The 18,693-nt window shown below is 38.5% G+C and overlaps 1 protein-coding gene across 1 annotated transcript; it reads right to left on the reverse strand.

The window, feature by feature from the left end:
* Positions 1–758: 758 nt before the first annotated feature.
* On the reverse strand, positions 759–12,927 carry LOC102713943 (kinesin-like protein KIN-7K, chloroplastic). The gene is made up of 25 exons (XM_006662444.3): positions 12,453–12,927; positions 12,254–12,351; positions 10,615–10,704; positions 10,182–10,234; positions 9,785–9,850; positions 9,225–9,278; positions 8,692–8,751; positions 7,988–8,066; positions 7,010–7,077; positions 6,831–6,887; positions 6,642–6,746; positions 6,224–6,328; positions 5,982–6,089; positions 5,764–5,895; positions 5,432–5,611; positions 5,139–5,303; positions 4,376–4,516; positions 3,574–3,693; positions 3,386–3,436; positions 3,235–3,282; positions 2,989–3,120; positions 1,599–2,279; positions 1,308–1,437; positions 1,114–1,215; positions 759–1,026 (listed from the first exon to the last, which is right to left on the reverse strand). The coding sequence occupies exons 1-24, from the start codon at positions 12,815–12,817 to the stop codon at positions 1,133–1,135; spliced, it is 3,171 nt and encodes a 1,056-aa protein (XP_006662507.2). The 5' UTR covers positions 12,818–12,927; the 3' UTR covers positions 759–1,026; positions 1,114–1,132.
* Between the last annotated feature and the right edge of the window lie 5,766 nt (positions 12,928–18,693).

The following is an 18,693-nucleotide window of genomic DNA, read 5'->3' on the forward strand; positions in this document are numbered from 1 at the left end:
AGACCTTAGTTTGGGACCAAGTGAGGATAAAAGGAATTGGCTGGCCTCGGCATCCGTCGGCAAGGGACACCGATTGGCGCTCTTGTAACAGCGAGACAACAACGACCAGATTGGACGAGTCACAAGATCAAGCACGGCAGCTTCAGTTGGGAGCAGAAAAGGACGGCACACCTCGCCTCAGTGCAAGCCAGCAACAGCATGTCCCGACATCAGACACCAAACCGCTTTTTTCGCTTCACAAGCTTCACCAAAAAACTACCCGTGCCAACTTCCAACAAGAATCAAGCACGCCCGTGACGCATGTACTACTGTACAATCAAACCTTGGCAGTAGGACTGTTGCGAAGGACAACCGGATTGATTAAAGGCAAAGTGTATCATTCTCGAAGGATTATCTAAATTTGGTCATCTATATCTTAGTTTAGATAGTCATCTAAAACAGTTTCATCATCTATATATTTATGTGCTCCAACAGATCATATATATTCTAGTCTATTATATTTTATTGATACATGTAATACCATGTATTTCTTTTATGTTTTATAGTGACCAAAGTAGGGACAATTGAGTTTTAGATGATGATATTCTCTATTGATATAGAGGACATCTAAAAATAGAGAATGAAATAGATGTTCTGTTAAAGCACTATTTTTACTCTCCATCATCTATTTTTAGGATAGATGATAGGATAAAAGAGCTGTTGGGATACACTCAAGATCTCATATTCTTGGTTGCTTTACTTCTCAAAAGCAAAAAGGGAAAAAGAAAAGGCAAGGAAATCAAATGTATTATACTGTCGAGTCGCATCTATACATATTTGCAGAGAAGTCATATCTTGTAACTCCTCGTACAACAAAGAACAAGGGGGTGAACAGGAGAAAAGTATAGGGGAATCAAAAAGAAAGAAAGAATGTGGGTACAAACACAGAAGGAACATAAAAAAGGCGCCTTCTTCGCTACGGAGAAAAAAAAAAGAATCATATACCACTGATGATTTTACAAGGAGAGTTTGGGCGCTTCAAGTTATCTGGCAAACAAAACAGCATTGTTTGGTCAGCGATTTTAGCAGACAAGTAAAAAAGCTACTAGGATGCATGTAGTGAGGTTTTGATACCTTTAAGATAACATGCACTTTAGGTGAAGGTAATTATCCTGTCCGCGATTCTTGTACGGCATAGAGGGCATTCTGAACAGGCAAGCGAGCAAGGCTTGCACACTGGAGAAAAAAAATTGGCAGTTAGTAAACAAGAAAGATCAGCATAGGTGGCATATGAATGAAATTATCGGATAGATGGGACTGTTGCTTACAGCAAAAGTGCCGACAAGGAAGCAATACTGCAGCAGTGGCAGATTCAAAACACACTTTGCAGACATGGGAATTTCCATCTTTATCACCCAAGGAATCAGTTTCCTTCTCCTTCATCTCTTGAATTTTAGCCTGCATATAGAAGAATTTGTTTCAGTCAGTGGCACATACGAAATACCTTACAGCAGAAGTCACTTGGTTAAGCTTGCTGTGCATAAGTTTAGACAGATAATGTATCCTGAAGACAATGATATCCAGTCATAACATAGCATGAACATACGACGATTTAATACCTTGAGACGAACGAGAAGAGGTTCAAATTCTGGATTTCTGCATTCTTCTGCAGTCAGTGACTTTACAGTATTATCTGAAAGTTGCTTCTCAACTACAACTACATTTTTGTCAGCTTTGTTTTCCTTTGTACCGTTAGTTATATCAGCTAGATTAATAGATCGATCATCAACATTCAGGTCAGATATGCCTAAAGCCCCTCTCTTCAGCTTAGCAACAAGTACCCACATTCCTGCTAAATCGTTTTCCAGAGATAGCTCCTTTTTCTTTGCCTCATCAAACTTTTTCTTGTACTCCTCTTCAAGATGCTCCTTCTCAGCCAAAGCAGCTTCTAGAGCAGCTTCCCTCTGTTTTCTAGCTTGTAGCTCCATCTTCATATCCTCTAAATCAAGACTCCAAGTTCCAACCTCATCCCTGCCCCGACCAGCTGAGCGGCCCTTCCTACCAGGAACCCTAGAGTGTGCCATCTCCTGAGCAATTAGTAACTCTTTTGCCTGCTTTGCATTTTGTACAGATAGCTTGGTAACTTCTTCAGCCAGATTCTTAAGTTCAACAGCAGCAGAAGATGCCAATTCTTTTGCATAAGACACTTCCTCACATAATTTGTGGTTCTGGTTGACCAACTCACGATTTTCCTCGGTGATTTTCATGTGCTCATATTTAAACTTTTCACTTTCAGCTTCCTGTCAAAGCATATTAGAAATTGTTAGAAAAAATAAGCGCACAGCGGAGACAGATTTAATGTGAAAATATTGTGGTAAAATAACACCGGCGGCAACCGGCAATAATCACTATGAGAAGATGATTACAAACCAAGGGAATACAACAGGACATCGCACCCTTCCCGTGTAGCTTAGAAGAGATATATAAAGAGGAATTCTAAAGTGTCCTAATAGGAAAAGACTACAATTCTTATTAGGAAACTCTAAGAGTCTTGATAGTCTAATCTTTTAGGAAACTAATATCATAATACAAATACATTGCATATTGTAATTTGGATCATATCTCTAACAGATATATTGTGTGCATTAATTGATCGGAAGACAAAAATAAAAACAAGTAGCGCCCGCTAAAAATAAGTAGTTGTATGCATCCATCAAATGCATATGTATAGCAATTAGCAAATTATATCCGATCACACTAATGGGAAAACAAAAGAATAGAGCAAGAAATTTAGCAGATGTCAAACAGTGATACATAGGTCAGTACCAGATCATTTCAAACAGCAAGCTTTATATCAATAACATGAGCTATGACATAAAATAGTATATTAAAATAATGTAGTTCTTTTTAGTATAAAAAAAACCAAATAGAACTAAGTAAAGAATTACTGTGAAAGGCATGAAAAAAATATTCAATAAATTGCACGAAAACAAGGACCATATAAAGAACCTTTGACTGAAGTTTAGATTTCAAATCATGAATCTCCTGCTCTGTGCATTGATCAGGGGATGCCTCAATTTTTGTTGTCAGCCGTTGCTCAAGGTGCAGAACTTTTTCTTGTAACTCATTGATTTCCACATTCTGCAAGTCGAGTCAATTTATGTGTTAGACCAGTATTAAAATTGCACCATTGACCATTCACAAATATTTCAAACTGAAACCACAGATAACAAAGCAACATAGAAAAGGAGGTACCTTCTGCTGTAGCTGCTCCTGAAGGACACGATTATCAGCTGATCTTAACTGTAGCATTAAAAAGGCACAACGTGAGAAGAGTTAAAACCCTGCTATCAGATAACTTTTTTGTAGACATCACACTGAAAATTTTATTTTCTTAAAAAATCACCTCTAGCTCAAAAGCCTTCTCACTGCACTGAGCTGTCAGCTTGGTAATCGTCTGTTTCCACAGAAGGCAAAAAATGTTACTAAATAAAATCACATGAACATTAAGGAACATCATTGCTCAGGAGCCTGGACAGAGAAAGAATGCATGAACATTAAGAAATTTGGTACTATAAAGTCTGGATGCATCACCTGTTGCATATCCATCATGGAAGCATTAGCAACTGATGCCTCACCACTTTCCATAAGTTGTTGCTCCAGGGCTCGCATATTCCTTCTCTTCTCCCGGATTTCGCGCTCCAAATTATCTATCTGTGATTAAAAAAGACATATGTGCAACTGAGTATTACGACAAAGAATATGGCACTGGAACCAGAATTAATGATTATTTCAAGATAGTGATACACAGAGACAGATATCTTAAAAATTACAGTAGGATCATGATTTCCCAAGTTCATAAATATAGCAAAATGAAGTGCTAAGGTGCATAATGCATCCTGAAGCATGGAGATATATACGGAATGAAACAAAATCAAGCAGAAGTTCAGTATTTTATTTATAGGTTTATACAGCTGTCAACAACTCCACACGTCTATCCTTCATAAATACATAGTATATAATCATTTATCCTTGAGAAGATAACTTTTATAATTCAAGATAACAATTCTTATCAGTCATTGTTCTGTTCTTAGTTCTTACATAAGATACAATAAATAACAAAAGAGAGGATTGCCAGCTAGTATAACATTATTTTGCCTGCCATAGAAATCATCAGCATAAAAGGGGGACAAGGAACTAATTTTCAATTTTTTGTTGAATCAGCAGTAAGTTCTCTATTTTTTATTGTTCACTTGAGTTCTGATTTGTTCTGCTATAAATTTATATCTAAAAGTAAATTACATGATTGTTTCTTCTACAATCTAAAAGATTGAAAACCAACCAAATGTAATAACTAATAACTAAGAAGTACTAAGGAAAAGGAGGAAAATATTACTTGATTCTTTGTCCCTTCAGGGTCCTCAATAGATTGCTCAATTAGTCTTTTCAGCGAGCTGGTACCGAACGCAATTTCCCCAGCAAGCATCTTTACTTGCTCAATCAATAGATCCATTTGATCTGATGCTGTGATCACTGCCTGAAATGCAAAATACAGGAAACCGTAGACAATCAAGCTCACAAATACAGCATGTTCACTACAAAATGAAATCCAGTTGAATAAATGGTCTACTGTCTAGTGAGCGCCTAAGTGTGTTTAGGTGTTTGGTATTATGGTATAGGAAGGCAAGGCCACCTATCAATGGAACCCATTGGATATGGCTCATCAGCTCATCCAGAATAAACTGCACAGACAAAATAGGTTCTGTACAGCAAGAACATAAGTTCTTTCTTTGAAGTTGTATAAATTACTGGCCACAAATAAGTAGCAAAGTTTAAAATGCCTTACAATTTTAAATTTTAAATCGATAGTTCCTTATTATGTGTGATGAAGACTGTAAATAACATAGATAGGGCTGAATGGAAAATGGTTGGGTTTAGGAAGTGAAAGAGAACGCTGCAGAAAGGCGTATAGAAATTCTCATGCACTAACATAAAAAAACAGACTAATTCAATTCAAAAAAAACAAATAGTAGATATGAGCTTATCAAATTGATGTAAAATAAAGAAGCTTGTTTTATAAGGACATTTCCACGAAATAATTGCAAACACATTATCAACAAGACATGTCATTAAAGTAGCATAGTATAAAGTCAAACTACCTGCATTGCATCAGGTCCTGAACCAGCAATCGAAGATTGCTCGCCACTAGCACATCTTAATTGATTGATCTCATCCACTGCATCTGGCAATGCAGATGATGCGGAATCTTTTGTGGCACTATCATTTTGGACAAGAACAGAACCATCTTGTGATGTGCTTAATTTCTGAAATGAAAAGAATTAATACATTGTGAGTGAAATGGCCTGGCTGATGAGTACATATCAAAGGAAAATTATCTGTGCAGAGACAATTATTATCCGTGCAGAGACATAGTTTAACAATAAACACTTACATCTTCCTCACTGACCGAATTATGGCACTGGTGACTAGACGTATCTGTCAAGGCAGGAATATTGTTCTTCGTGGAAACAAGTATTAACTTGGTCAAGCGCTGTATTCTGCTCATAAGAGCAGCTTTAGCTTCCTCTTCTTCCTCCAGGCGAGATTGCATTTTTACTTGGCCCTCCTCCAACTAAACAAGATAAAAAAGAGTAACTTCTTAAACATTTATTACTTAACAGCATAAATCGTAGGTACCCTAAAAGAGCATAGCCATGACTGCAATCAGCACACAACCACAGAAGTCTAGTAATTTCTGTCCCACAAACAGCAAAAGGAACAGACCTGCTGGCGTAAACTCATTATTTCTTCCTGACTAGCACCACCAATCATCCCTCTCCTTAGCTGGTCAAGCTCTTGCTTCAGAGAGGATATTTCTCTCTGGTATTTCTTGATCAAAGACTTCTCATCGATCATCTGGGCAACACAAAATCATGATGCATCCATTAGTTCGTACCTCCAAAACAGTCAAATAAGAAGTCAGTTGACACCTAGTTACTTACCCGGTTACGAGCAGCATAAATTTCAACACGTTTTGCTCTGCTTGCAAATTTCAATGTATTGTGTGTCTCCTCCATGTTACTCGATGCAGGGGTAATTGTGCAAATCAGCTGCAAAATATAAGTTAATTTGTCACTTGATCAAATTTCGAGTCACACTGAAAAAAAATGGCCACCGGTGTATCACCATGTAGTGAATTCTGAACAAAACAGATGCAAAAGAAAAGGTACAGCTTGGTACTTACTGAAACATGGCCATGACCACTCAATGACGACTGCAGAAGGCGAGTCAACTTAGAATCACGGTATGGTATATGTGTTGCTCTCCCTTCACTGAGTTTCCCAATAACCTGTGGGTTGGAAATTTTCGAAGTCAGTAAGACCAATCAATGATTCTAACAAATGTTTGAAATTGGAGATTTCTCCTGAGGTACATAATTTCATTCCTATAGGAGGTTGCATGGGAATAGCTATTTCTATATATTCAACAATTCCAACTATAAATTGTTAGCAGCATAACAAACATCAACCAGATGCTTTCAGTTACTACCTGAACTTGGTAATACCAATCATGTTCTAACACAATATCTCAAGAATAGAAATTATAATAGACCTCAAACTGCAATTTTAAGTTGTGACTGGTGGCTAGCACCAAGAACTTACAGTTCCAAGAGTTAAGAGACTCTTGTTAATGTACGATCCTTCCCTTCTTCTCAGCCCTGTAGTCTCCGTCTTCGAACTCTCTGACCCAGCTAGATCAATCAAATTCTAGATATACAACAGCATAGAAATGTAAGATCAGAAAGCTGGAGCAATTGAAAATACAGAATGTTGTTTATGAGCAAAACATACAAGTTGTGAGTACATGACTCCATCATAATCATCACCGCGAGCACTGCTTTCAATCATCTACATAATAGCAGGAATAGCATACAGATTGGATTCAGAAAAAGCAGGCAGATTAATACAGAAATAAGAAACCACTAGTTTTTCGAGAAGTTATTGAATGCATAAAAAATCCATGAACTCACCAATGTGAAAATTGTATGACTTCGGCTGCTAAATAAGTTGAAATTGTTTGAGCCAACATGTCGATGCTCTGCCATGTTAAGTGATTAGTTTTGAAAGGGCAAAAGACATGTTGCTTTCTGGTAAGATCAAACCCAAATAAACAAGCATTCTAATAAGTACAAATAGCTAAAATGTCAATTATATTTGCAATGGGAGAAATATTAAGCAAAAGCCATATAGAAATCATGGACCAAGAATTTTCCGTATGAATGAAGAAATCTATAGTATTCATAGTGAGGATAACAAATCCTGCCGCCATTCCAAAATGTAAACATTTCTAGGTTGTTTAGCAAATACTAAGGTTTAGTCATAAGATTTTTCTTTAGTTACTTCAGTGGTTAAATTTTATATTTTGAATTGCTTAGATTCCCTTTCCAAGCACCTGATTGGTTGTAAAATTATCAGAATCAGGGAAATCATAGGAATCAGCGCATGAAAGCTATATTGTGGTACAAAACTTGAATCCTATAAATGCTTATATTTCGGAACGGAGGGAGTATTACAAAAATAGATGCCTTATGCTAATAGCATGCCTCACAGTCACAGGTACAACAGAGTTCTGAAGCAAATTGTGGGGAAAACAACCACATGCAAATATAACAGAAATGCCAGAAGAATATTAGTTTTGAAACTGCTTGATAACTAAAACCAAAAAGCATGGCCTTGTGCATCAAAATATGTCTAGTCCATTATCTACAAATTAAACCAAAAAAAAGGATGTCCAATCAGTGGCTGTGTACATCCAGTGGATGTAGAGGCCTGGTCTTATCCCATTTCAAAAAAAAAACACGGCAGCAGGCCTCAAGCCATGTTATAGAATTAAAAAGAATCATGGCCAACTATCTTCAGAAAACACAAGAACATCAAGCATGCCTCCAAACAAACTGTCTTGCTAATTTTACATATTAATAACAGGGAAAGCAATATATGATAAATACCTTCACCAGCAGCAATAAAAGAAAGAGCGTGCCCTGGAGATAAAACAACTTCTTCTTTTATGCCTTCTACATATGTTCCCTAGAGCAAAAGGAAGAAATCATCAAAAACTCACAAATAAAAGAGCCATTGAAGTAGATAGTAGAAAATATTATATGTGCGTGTGATACAGCTAGAACAGTAAATGAGCAAGGAAAAGCATAGCAAAGTTAGACATAATATTATGATATGCACAATGAATAGAATGATTAGAAACTTGTCAAGTTCATCATTGTGTGAAACAAATGGCACTGCACAAAAGAGAAGGTACAATGGAGTCACATAAACAGCATCCGTGTGTCAAAATAGGAGTGAGTCTATATTTTAGTACACATTACACACTAATCAAACCCTACGCTCTGATACCTTAGAAACATAAATACCCTATTAGAGGTTTAGGACTATTAAAAGAATCCATAAAACCATGAGAAAATAACAAGGACAGAAGAAAGATAATTGGCTAAACTATTGGAGCATTTTCCATATCAACAGAAGAGAAGTTTACTTGCCTAAAAAGGACAATAGAAGTAACAGTTCGGAGAGAGAGAGAGAGAGAGAGAGAGAGAGAGGAATTTCAGGGGGTATGCAAATAAATAAATTAGATAAGAGCATAAATATTAGATAAAGATGCATGCCAACAAGATAACCAAAGCTGTAGAGGATTAACCTGTGCATCTTCCCTCACACGCAGATTTTGTCCAGTAGGATCAAGTAGATCGTTTATCACCTGCCATGAGAGAGATTAAATCCATCAAGATACAACAACCTGAGTACACATATAGAATATGGCCTAATCTAACAAGCCTTGAAATTTGACAAGAGCTCTAATAAAGGAAAGGCATCAATGTCCACATTCATAGTATCACTTGGACAATATTTACACTACCATAAGTTTGGAAATATTACAACTACAACAGTAAGATAAATGCAAAGCTTGAAACAGAAGCATACATATAAGACCAGTGACACAACCAGTGAAATTAAATGCATGTATATATGAGGACAACTTTATGTGGAATCTGAGTACTTGGTCAGCCAATCCTTTTGTGAAGGGCAAATAAAAGACACGAGTGAATAGAAATATCACTTAACTACAATTGTTGTGGAATAATCGTTAAAGAGACAGACAAAATGCAACATCGAATAAGTATATCAAAATTATAGAATGATGCATATCTTGGACTGTCTAAGGTAGCATACCTCATTATAGATTTCAAGATACGAGACACGGAGCAAAAATTCCCTCCCAGGAGTCTGTAAATTTAGATGAAAAAATAGTGACAACAGTTGAGTGATATCCCAAAAAGATGAGAAAACAAAGTCAAATTTGAGTAGCAAACAGTGAAAAGTATGCCCAGAGAATAGTAAAAGAAAAAGGAATATGCAGAAACTGCATGCTTTCAGATTGCATTTGCATAACATGGAACATTATGATCACTGAACATAGCTTTTGAGAAATTTCAACTTTATATCTTACCACCTAGTCAAGCAAATGGTGTCCTTTAGTTCAATAAGGATTGCCAGTTTTTTTTTTATTTTGGTTTTACTAACTAAATGACAGTACTTTCTACAGATTAAAGGAAATGCCATAAGATTGACTAAAATAAATAAACTTTATTTTTGTGTCAAGTATATTATCCAATTGTTTGTTAGCACCTTGATTATATATGGGTAACCCATTTATATACATTACAGCAGTCAAAATATTTTATTAAAAAATGGATGGCTAAATATTATGTAAGAAGAATTTACTGCCGTACTTCTTGAATTAAGCTGAATACGTCCTTGATGGCTAAGGGGATTATTCCAGGGCAGTTCTGATCACCCTGCAAAAGATTACAGAAATAAATGAATAGGTGTAAAAATGGATCAAAAGGCCAAGTCTTCACAAAGCAGAATCGAGCAGATTTTTTTTTTTAGAAATAACATTCATGACTGGAAATATACATGCCGCAACCATAACTGTGATCAGATGCAGTAGAAGGATCAAAGAATATCTTAAAAGCATAAACTGCATTGGAAGGAACGGTCTAGAGGAAGTTCTCACGAGGGCTCAACAGAGAACCTGGAATCACTAAATACAGGATCCAATAGCTCTCCTAGAAAGACATTACTTCATCAGACAGAGGATTTTTCCTCAAGGATTTAAGAACTTACATGCATTGTATGGGTCTTCCCACTACTAGTGACACCATAGGCAAAAACCGTACCTACAAATTGATACAAATTTATCATCAGCAATGTGATTACTTTGGTAAGCAAAAAAAGCACAATATACAAGGTAAAACATAAATTCTATAATGTGTGAATGTCAGTAATGCAAGTCTGCAACAGCTCAGAAGAAGTTAAAGCACTAAATGAGATGATATGGACAACAGCAGCAAGAATTGCACAAGGAAAGGTAATTTCTCGATATAATATGGCAGAATATAAATAGTTTGGAATGGAGCATGTATCATCATGGTGACAATAATATTACATACAGATAGTAACTCTCAAGCAATGATTGTCCTCCATCGGATACAAGTAAATGGAAAAATCATGAAACAATGTGAAAGATGATCTAAATAAGGAAGGATAAGTAGCATACCATTTATACCCTCCATGGCACCTTTAACAACAGGCCGGGCAGCAACATCATATACAGACTCAGTTTTTGTTGCAGGACCAAAAACCCTATCTGAAAAGAAACAGCAGGAAAAAATGATTGGTATTAAATAGAAACCAAGATATCCTACAGAACTGCATCACAGAATGTGCTAATATTGTTAATATGAACATTGAAGGCTTGAATTGATTTCAGTGCAGTTGATTGACCCTGATCAGAAACATAAATTAAAGTTGGTAGAAAGCACAGAACAAATGCTTAACACCTGGTTCAGGGAGTAGGACATGAAACATACATCAAATGAAAATGTTGACAACAATTTCATTATATATGTTTAACTCTATCCACTTTCAGCTGATGAAGATATCAACTCAAGGAATCAGGATTGTTCATCTCCCATTGATCATATTAGTTTATAGGAGAAGTAGAGAACATTAAACCCTGTGAGCCTTCCAAATTATATTGCACCAGTAAACCATTATTTTTGCAAATTGACACATGTGTAGCACTTTCTGACTGAATTGCACGCACAAGTACTTCTAGGGGTGGGCATACCTAAAGAGTAAAGTTGCATATCACAAAGTACTGTGTAAAACAGGAACCAATGCCTCAAGTCCAAACAACAATGGTGTAGGATATCATCTCAAACTGTCAAATATCCTTGCACAGACTATCTGATAAGACCCATCTTAATCTTAGGCTTCCTAAGCTACATGCAAGTGTGCAGAAACCTGTCTCTATTATGCATTTTGATATGGGTAATTATCAATGCACGGTCATAGGGTTGCCAGTTGCCACTTATCACTGCCCAATTGAATGTTGATATTGATCAGGAAATATACTCCTATCTATTCATAATATTCAATATCGGTTGAGATAGTAGCAAGTGGACATCCAAAAATGATAAGGTAAAAAATATCCATATACATGCAGGACATGCCTTCCCAATTGGTTACAACTTACAGGTATTAGCAGACCATGAAAACACACAAGTTTTTCATCCGGTAAAAATGGCCGTTTGAAATGGATCATTTTATACTCGATAGTTCAAACTATGTGAAATATATGCATGAGTGACTCACTGGGAATTGAACTTTGCTAGGTATAACACATATATACCAGAGCCAATATAAGCATGAATCGTCATCTCAGGTGGTGTGACCGACAGATTTATAGCATACCAAAAAAATGCCAATCGGGAACTAGCAGTCTTCTGAAAGAATAGTAGAAGCAGCGCGAAAAGGCAACGAATGCAGTGAAACTTCATGGGTAGTGCTTTAGATTGTGGCTGGCTATCAACTTCACAGTAACAGCTCTCTCAAAATGCCGCAAAAATGCAAACCAGGAACTGCATTTTCAATCAATCATCGTGTCCAAAGCGCTGATGCATTTACGCCTACCCACAAATAAAAATCCTAACTAGCTCATTACTGATTTTCCACATTGCGCCACTTGTCCCATAAATCTGTGTAGGTGAACATTCGACGTTGGCTGAATCCATGAATTTTTTTCCAAGCTCCAAAATTACAGAAAGCTCAAATGTAAGATTCAAATGCCTAGCATAACAAAAAAAAACACATTGCCAAATTAACCGCACAAGCAACTGAGGCAAGCTACTCACCGTAACCATAAGCCGTCGACGGGTTGTACTCGCACCGCACAAGCCGTTCCCCATCAGCATACCACGAGATCTCGTCGCCGCGCTGCATCTCCCGCTCGCTGCAACCAAACCGGAAAATCCAGCTCAAATCAGCCAAACCACTCGCCACCATGCCCCCGCAAACAGATCCGAGCAACCCACACTCCCCAGATCCCCCCACCTGAGCGGCCGGAAGCGGATGGTGACGGATATGCTGTCCCCGGATCGGGAGGTGTCCTCGATAACGAGCTCCTCCGCGCTGGGGAACGGCACCGGCGACGGCGGCGCGGGAGCCGGCACCATGGAGGAGGAGGAGGAGCTCCCCCTCCGCCCCGGGGTGGTGGACCTCGAGCCGCTACCCCCGCCGCCGAAGAAATGGGAGGAGGAGGAGACGGACGACGCGGAGGAGTACGACCGCGGCATGAGGCGGCCCGTCATGTACGAGCCCGCCGAGGACGCCGACGAGGTCGGCGGCCGCCGGTGCCCCGCCGAGAACGGCGAGCTGCTCCGCCTCGACGACGCCGACGACGACGGCCTCGACGACATCCCCGCCCTCCCTTCCGCGGCGGTTGGCTCTGCACGAGGAGAGCACCGCAGCAGAGCAGAGGCGAGGCGAGCCGCGGGAGGGGGAAGGTATCGGAAGGTCAGAGCCTTCACATGGCCTGCTCCAAAAGAGGCGAGACGCCACGGCGTTGCGAGTTTTTAAAGCGAGACGCCACCGCGACGACGCAGCAGAAGAGAGGGGCAGGAGGTGGTAGGAGGTAGGAGGAGACCTGTGCCACGCTGACGCGTGGGGCCCACCTGGCAGCGTCGGCGGTGGGGCTCGGTAATTTGAAATGCGTGCGCCGGAGGGCAGCGGGTGGTGGGCGGGAATAACTGCGGCGTGCTTACGTTTTTGCGGGATTTTCTTTTTTTTTTTGGTTTTCGGGGAGGAGTAAAAAGGTGAAAAGCGAAGAAGCGTAGGGGGCTAGGTGAAAATTTTCAGGGGGAAAAAAACAAAGAAAGCGCAGGGGTGGCGGTGCGCACCGGCACGAGGCGCGTGCACCAGCTTTTTGATTGGTTTGTTATTGTAGTACTTTTGCCTACCCGTTGGTTTGTTGTTGTTTTCGATGTGATTTGAAATTAGAATTTGAAATTCTTGTGATAATGACCGGTCGGCTCTCATCGGCTCACCGCTCTGCTCTCAGATGGGAGGATGAGAAGTTGACAGGGAGCGCCTTTTCGCCAAAGGCCTTGTTTAGTAAAAAAAAAAATTTATAAAAACATCCCATCAAATTTTTGGACACCTAATAGAGCATTAAATATAGATGAACTAAAAAACTAATTGCATAGTTATGAAAGATATCTTGAGACGAATCTTTTGAGTCTAATTAGTCCACGATTAGCCATAAGTGCTACAGTAAGCAATATGTGCTAATGACGGTTTAATTAGGCTCAAAAGATTTGTCTCGCGGTTTCTAGGCTAGCCATGAAATTCGTTTTTTCATTCGTGTCTGAAAACCCCTTCCGACATCCAGTCAAACATTTGACGTGACACTTCTCTCAAAAATTTTCTCAATCTAAACACCACCTAAGATGCATTTATACATGAATTAATGTATTTGTTTTAAAATGGATATAGTAACTTTATATTTTGTGCTATGCCTATATTCCTATGCAACAAAATAATATGGTAAGGATAATCTTAATGAAAGTTTTATGGATAATAAATAGGGTGATATGTAGACATTTTGATGACGTGACAAAGTATTGATGAAGAGAGGAATGAAATGAATTTTATGGAGATGAAACATTTAATGCACTATTATCTAGACAACTTGTGTCTTGCATATAACATAGAAAACAACAATAGATGAAACTATGCATTGAGAGATAAGTGTTTTGTTCTAGTTTTAAACTTTTTAGATGACATGTCACTCTACGGAATCGTGTTCATGAAACTTACATTGAGAATAGCCTAAGAGTAGTGGTAAGACACGTGGGTTTTGGTAAAATACTAGAGATAAAGTCTATTTTACAACCTTATATTTTTCATGGTAATCTAAAAGGTCGATCTTATACTTCCAAACTTAAGGATGCAGTATTCATTCTGTTTCCACACCTTTTAGACATTTTACGTCCATCAAAAAAAAAATGCTCAATTTTGCTTACGTGGTATTTAGTAGGCATTCAGTTAAAAGAAAAACTTCGAGTTGTGAGCCCCCACATATTGTTCATGCATGCAATGGCCGGACAAGCTCAAAAGGGAGAGTGATAGAGCAGTCACGGCATGGCCTAAGAGCATTTATAACAGTGTGACCTTAACTTCCATATATGTTCAAACGCCACGCAAGAGGTTAGGTAATCGTCTCAGAGTTGTTAAAGTGAAATACAAGTGACACATGAAAAAAGGCGGTCTAGGCAAATTGGTGGGGATGGGAGGAGGTATCTAGCCATGTCATCGACTTGCTCCAAATGGGGAACAACAAGTTTGGTGGTAAGTAGTTAACCATTCCCAGCGATTAGGTGGACTCACTGCTGCATCTATTGACACCAACTATGAAGATGATGACATTTACCAAGTGTGCACAAGGAGAGTGCGGTGAGCGATTTGGTTGGATTTACGCAACCAATGGGCAGATCTAGCTAGTATTTGATTAGATCTATGCAAACACCCTCTTGCCAGTTGCCACCATGAAGATCATAAGTTCGAGCGTCCTCAGATTCATGCAACCGTGGAGTCTGTCGGCCTAAACAATCCTTAGTCTGCGTTACTAGGACCTCATTCGCCAATAGCATGGAAGGATGTGGCAATTGCTATGGCAGCAATAATGTACAAGAAGAGATAATACAATGGTTGTGATGACGTTTGGGATAGAAGGGAACAACGTTGGCACGACAACACGAGTTAGCATGCGAGAACAATAGGATCACACTTTAGGAGAAAGAGGGTGGAAAGAGAAAAAGGGTATATATATGTTCGATTAGCAAGTTGGCATGTGTCTAAAACAGAGTATATATATACTCCTATAAAAAGGTGTAGTGGTGGGTGTTGAGTCTTCCACCACTCCTGCACCCCATCGCCAACTCCATATTTCTTGAAAGAAAAAATGAATGTGGAAACCATATATCAATCACCCATGCTAATTCTTTATTTTTTACAAGGAAGGAAAAAATACAGTGAGACCAATGGACCCACATGTCAGTAATATATGCAGTAATTAACAAATATTGTATGGAGAAAATAATTGTATAACATATTAATTATGATTGCTTTAAATTCCGTTGCAAGGCACGTGCAATATGCTAGAATGTATGATTTTATTTTGTTCAAGTAGATTTAGGATGTAAAAATTCCTAACAACATTGATAATAGAAAATATTATAGGTGTTGAAATAAAATTTTCTAAGGCTAAAACACGAAGATGCCTTAGGATAACATTTCGTCGGAGGTTGTGGCTTGCCCAATGACTTTGGTCATATGTCTTTTCTCTGCAAGCCACACCACGAGAACATTCCCCGTTGTAAAATGCCCTAAGACAAGGGAGCAAAGATCATGGCCAACAAGTGAATTAAGGTGGAACATGAGGTCCTACGAGGGTTTTGTGAAGCATTGAAGGGTGAGGTTAAACTTAGAGGGGAAATATGAAGTGGGGGTATTACTATGGTCCAATGGTTTTGTAACCATGCTATCAGAAAGTCTTTAGAAGAAGAAGGTTGTAACTCAGTATGGGAATAAGTTAGGATATGTATGAACCTAAACATTTTGTTTGAGTTTATTAATATACGGTTAAATATGGTCAATCCGTGCCGAGCTCACTGTGAGTCGGTTATCTATAGATAACTAAAAAGTTAACCTACTTAGCAAGAGAAGAGACATATGTGGGTCCCACATATACCACATATAGAAATTGGTAAAAATTTATACAAATTTGCTCATACAAATAAACCATCCCACCAAATTTCAGTCAAATTTAATAATTTTTATAGGTGTGAACACGAGTTTAAAAATTTCATGTCTAAGTTTATACGTACTAAATAAGTATGAAATAAAATGGGTACGACGGTCAAAACGATCGATCTATTTGTCATAGGTTCTTGAGGTTATAAACATTTAGCTCATTTAAAGTTTAGGGACACCATTTAAAATTCATTGGAATATATTACGGATTCAGGTGGATAAATGGGTTGAACCTAACCATTCCCACCATAAGTTGTAACCCCATGACCAACAAATCGAATCATATATACGGAAAATTCAAAACAAAACAAATCCCTGTGGGTGCATTTAAAATCACCGATCACACTGAATCTCTTGGCAGCATGCTATCCAAACTGGACAAAGAACCCTTTGCAGGATCAGCTCCAAATGTTTGGCTTTATTTACCTTCGGGTCATGTGTTGTAAAAAAGATGCTTCTACGTTAATGATTTCATCAGCGTTGGATCGCAACACTTGTTCAACAACGTTTTTAATCATTGTCCCTAACTTAAAAGATCATATTCAATCACATGGTTTAGTGAGTATACAATTTATGAGCTTCTGTCTCCACAGGAAGAGCATGACCCTGCAGGGGCAGGTAACGTAAAAAAAACAGAATGGTCCAACACATTGTACCATATAGATCATGGTCTTAAATGTTTTAAATCCACCAATGAAGAATTAAAGCCAACTTTTCATATTTAAAAAGGATGTAAAAACTGTCATTTCAAATAATAAAACGACACCCGCAAATTCCACGGTACCCAATTCACACTTTCAGTATATGTGATTTAATTTCTTTGCCCCCAAAACAGCACAGAAGTACAGAACAACGAACCATGCAGTCATCATCTGAAGATCCTCAAAATCACAGTGCTATAGCCCAAAAAAAGCCAAGCATTTTCCACCAAACCATCTGTAACATCTGGAGTGGATTCCAGTGCAAGCATACATGTGGATGGCGAAAGGAGGAGGGAGATATCAGCAATCGGCATCAGGACAGTGCAGAGAACATGGTTGTTGGCGAGTCATCCTAGCGCCAAGACTCTCACTCAGCCTTTCTGTCTCTTAGCCATAATGCCAAGAACCCTACTAATGCCACGCACACAGGAGGGCTTCCATCGTTTCGCTTTTTAGAGGAATAACCGAAAACATATTTTTACAAACGAAAAATAATTTGCAGGTAAAATTTTTATATACGTGTCCATAGCGACTCAAAAGCAGAATGTGTAAAACAAACCATAATAAAAAACAATAAAATCAAGTCCAAAATTAAGTTCTAAAATTTAAATTTTAGCTTATAAGTAGTTGTAATTGCAAAAGAATGGAGCCTAGATTAGTAGCAGTACCTGATATGTGGGCAACAAGCCATGATGCCAATTTGGCAACCAGAGTTTGTCATACGTGCTTCTCTATTATCATCCTCACATTCTCATAATCTCACCAGACAAAAGACTCCTGTGATACTGTGATGTGTGTGTGAAGTGCACAGTTAATTGTTGCCAATGGGGGACAGAGTGTGGATCCATAATGCATTGGATCCTGCTGGGCTTCCCCCACATGGAGAACTCTGAATTCTAGAACATCTGTACAGGGACAGCATGCAGACATGAAGCTGATCACTTTGTAGTATACATGTTCTTGATGTTAATATCACATATTTCCTCACTTGTCAAACTAGGACAGGAAATACTAATGGACCATGCACAAATGGTACTATGGTAGTGATCATCCACTGGCTGGTCACTTGGTCAGCTCTGCAATCCTCCGAAAGCTGATGCAGTTTCACTAGTCACTACTACTACATCTGATGAGGAGTCCCTTCTATAACCAAACATCTGCATCACTGCAATTTAAGTAATACCCAGTAGAACACTAATTTTACTATTGTTAGGTTAACCAATTAGGCAGTATATATTAAATTGTACTACAGTAGACCAAGAGAAGACAACTACGCAGCACCAATCATATGGGCCTTCCAAGCTCGCTGCCAACCTGGTCTAGGTCTACTACCATCGAAATTCCAAACTTACACCTAAACAATGAAGTAAACAAGTGTCAAGCAGTGACCAAAATGAGCAAGATGAAAATTATTTAACCATGGAAGCATCAATCATGAACCAATTTTTTTCTCTGCAGAAACACTGCAAATTCCATTCCATGGATTGAGGCATGTTTGTTTGTTTGTAGGGTTTGTAGGCTTGCAAGCCGCATGTGCCCATCATGGCATAAAAAATGCAGAGAATCAGCGACTCACTGTGTGTCACAGCCTCTGGAAAACTTGAAGATTAAACAAAGATAGAGCTAGCTAATAAAGTCCATATCTTGTGCCATGGACTGTACTGTAGTAAAAAAAGTTCATATTATCTCAGAGTAATTAACACTTCTCCATCTCTAACAATATAATCCTTATTCTGTTCTCGTTTGCACATGTATCGCGCCTTCCGTTTTCATAATTCACG

Source organism: Oryza brachyantha, chromosome 10, assembly GCF_000231095.2.
Source record: "Oryza brachyantha chromosome 10, ObraRS2, whole genome shotgun sequence".
Taxonomy (NCBI): Eukaryota; Viridiplantae; Streptophyta; class Magnoliopsida; order Poales; family Poaceae; genus Oryza; species Oryza brachyantha.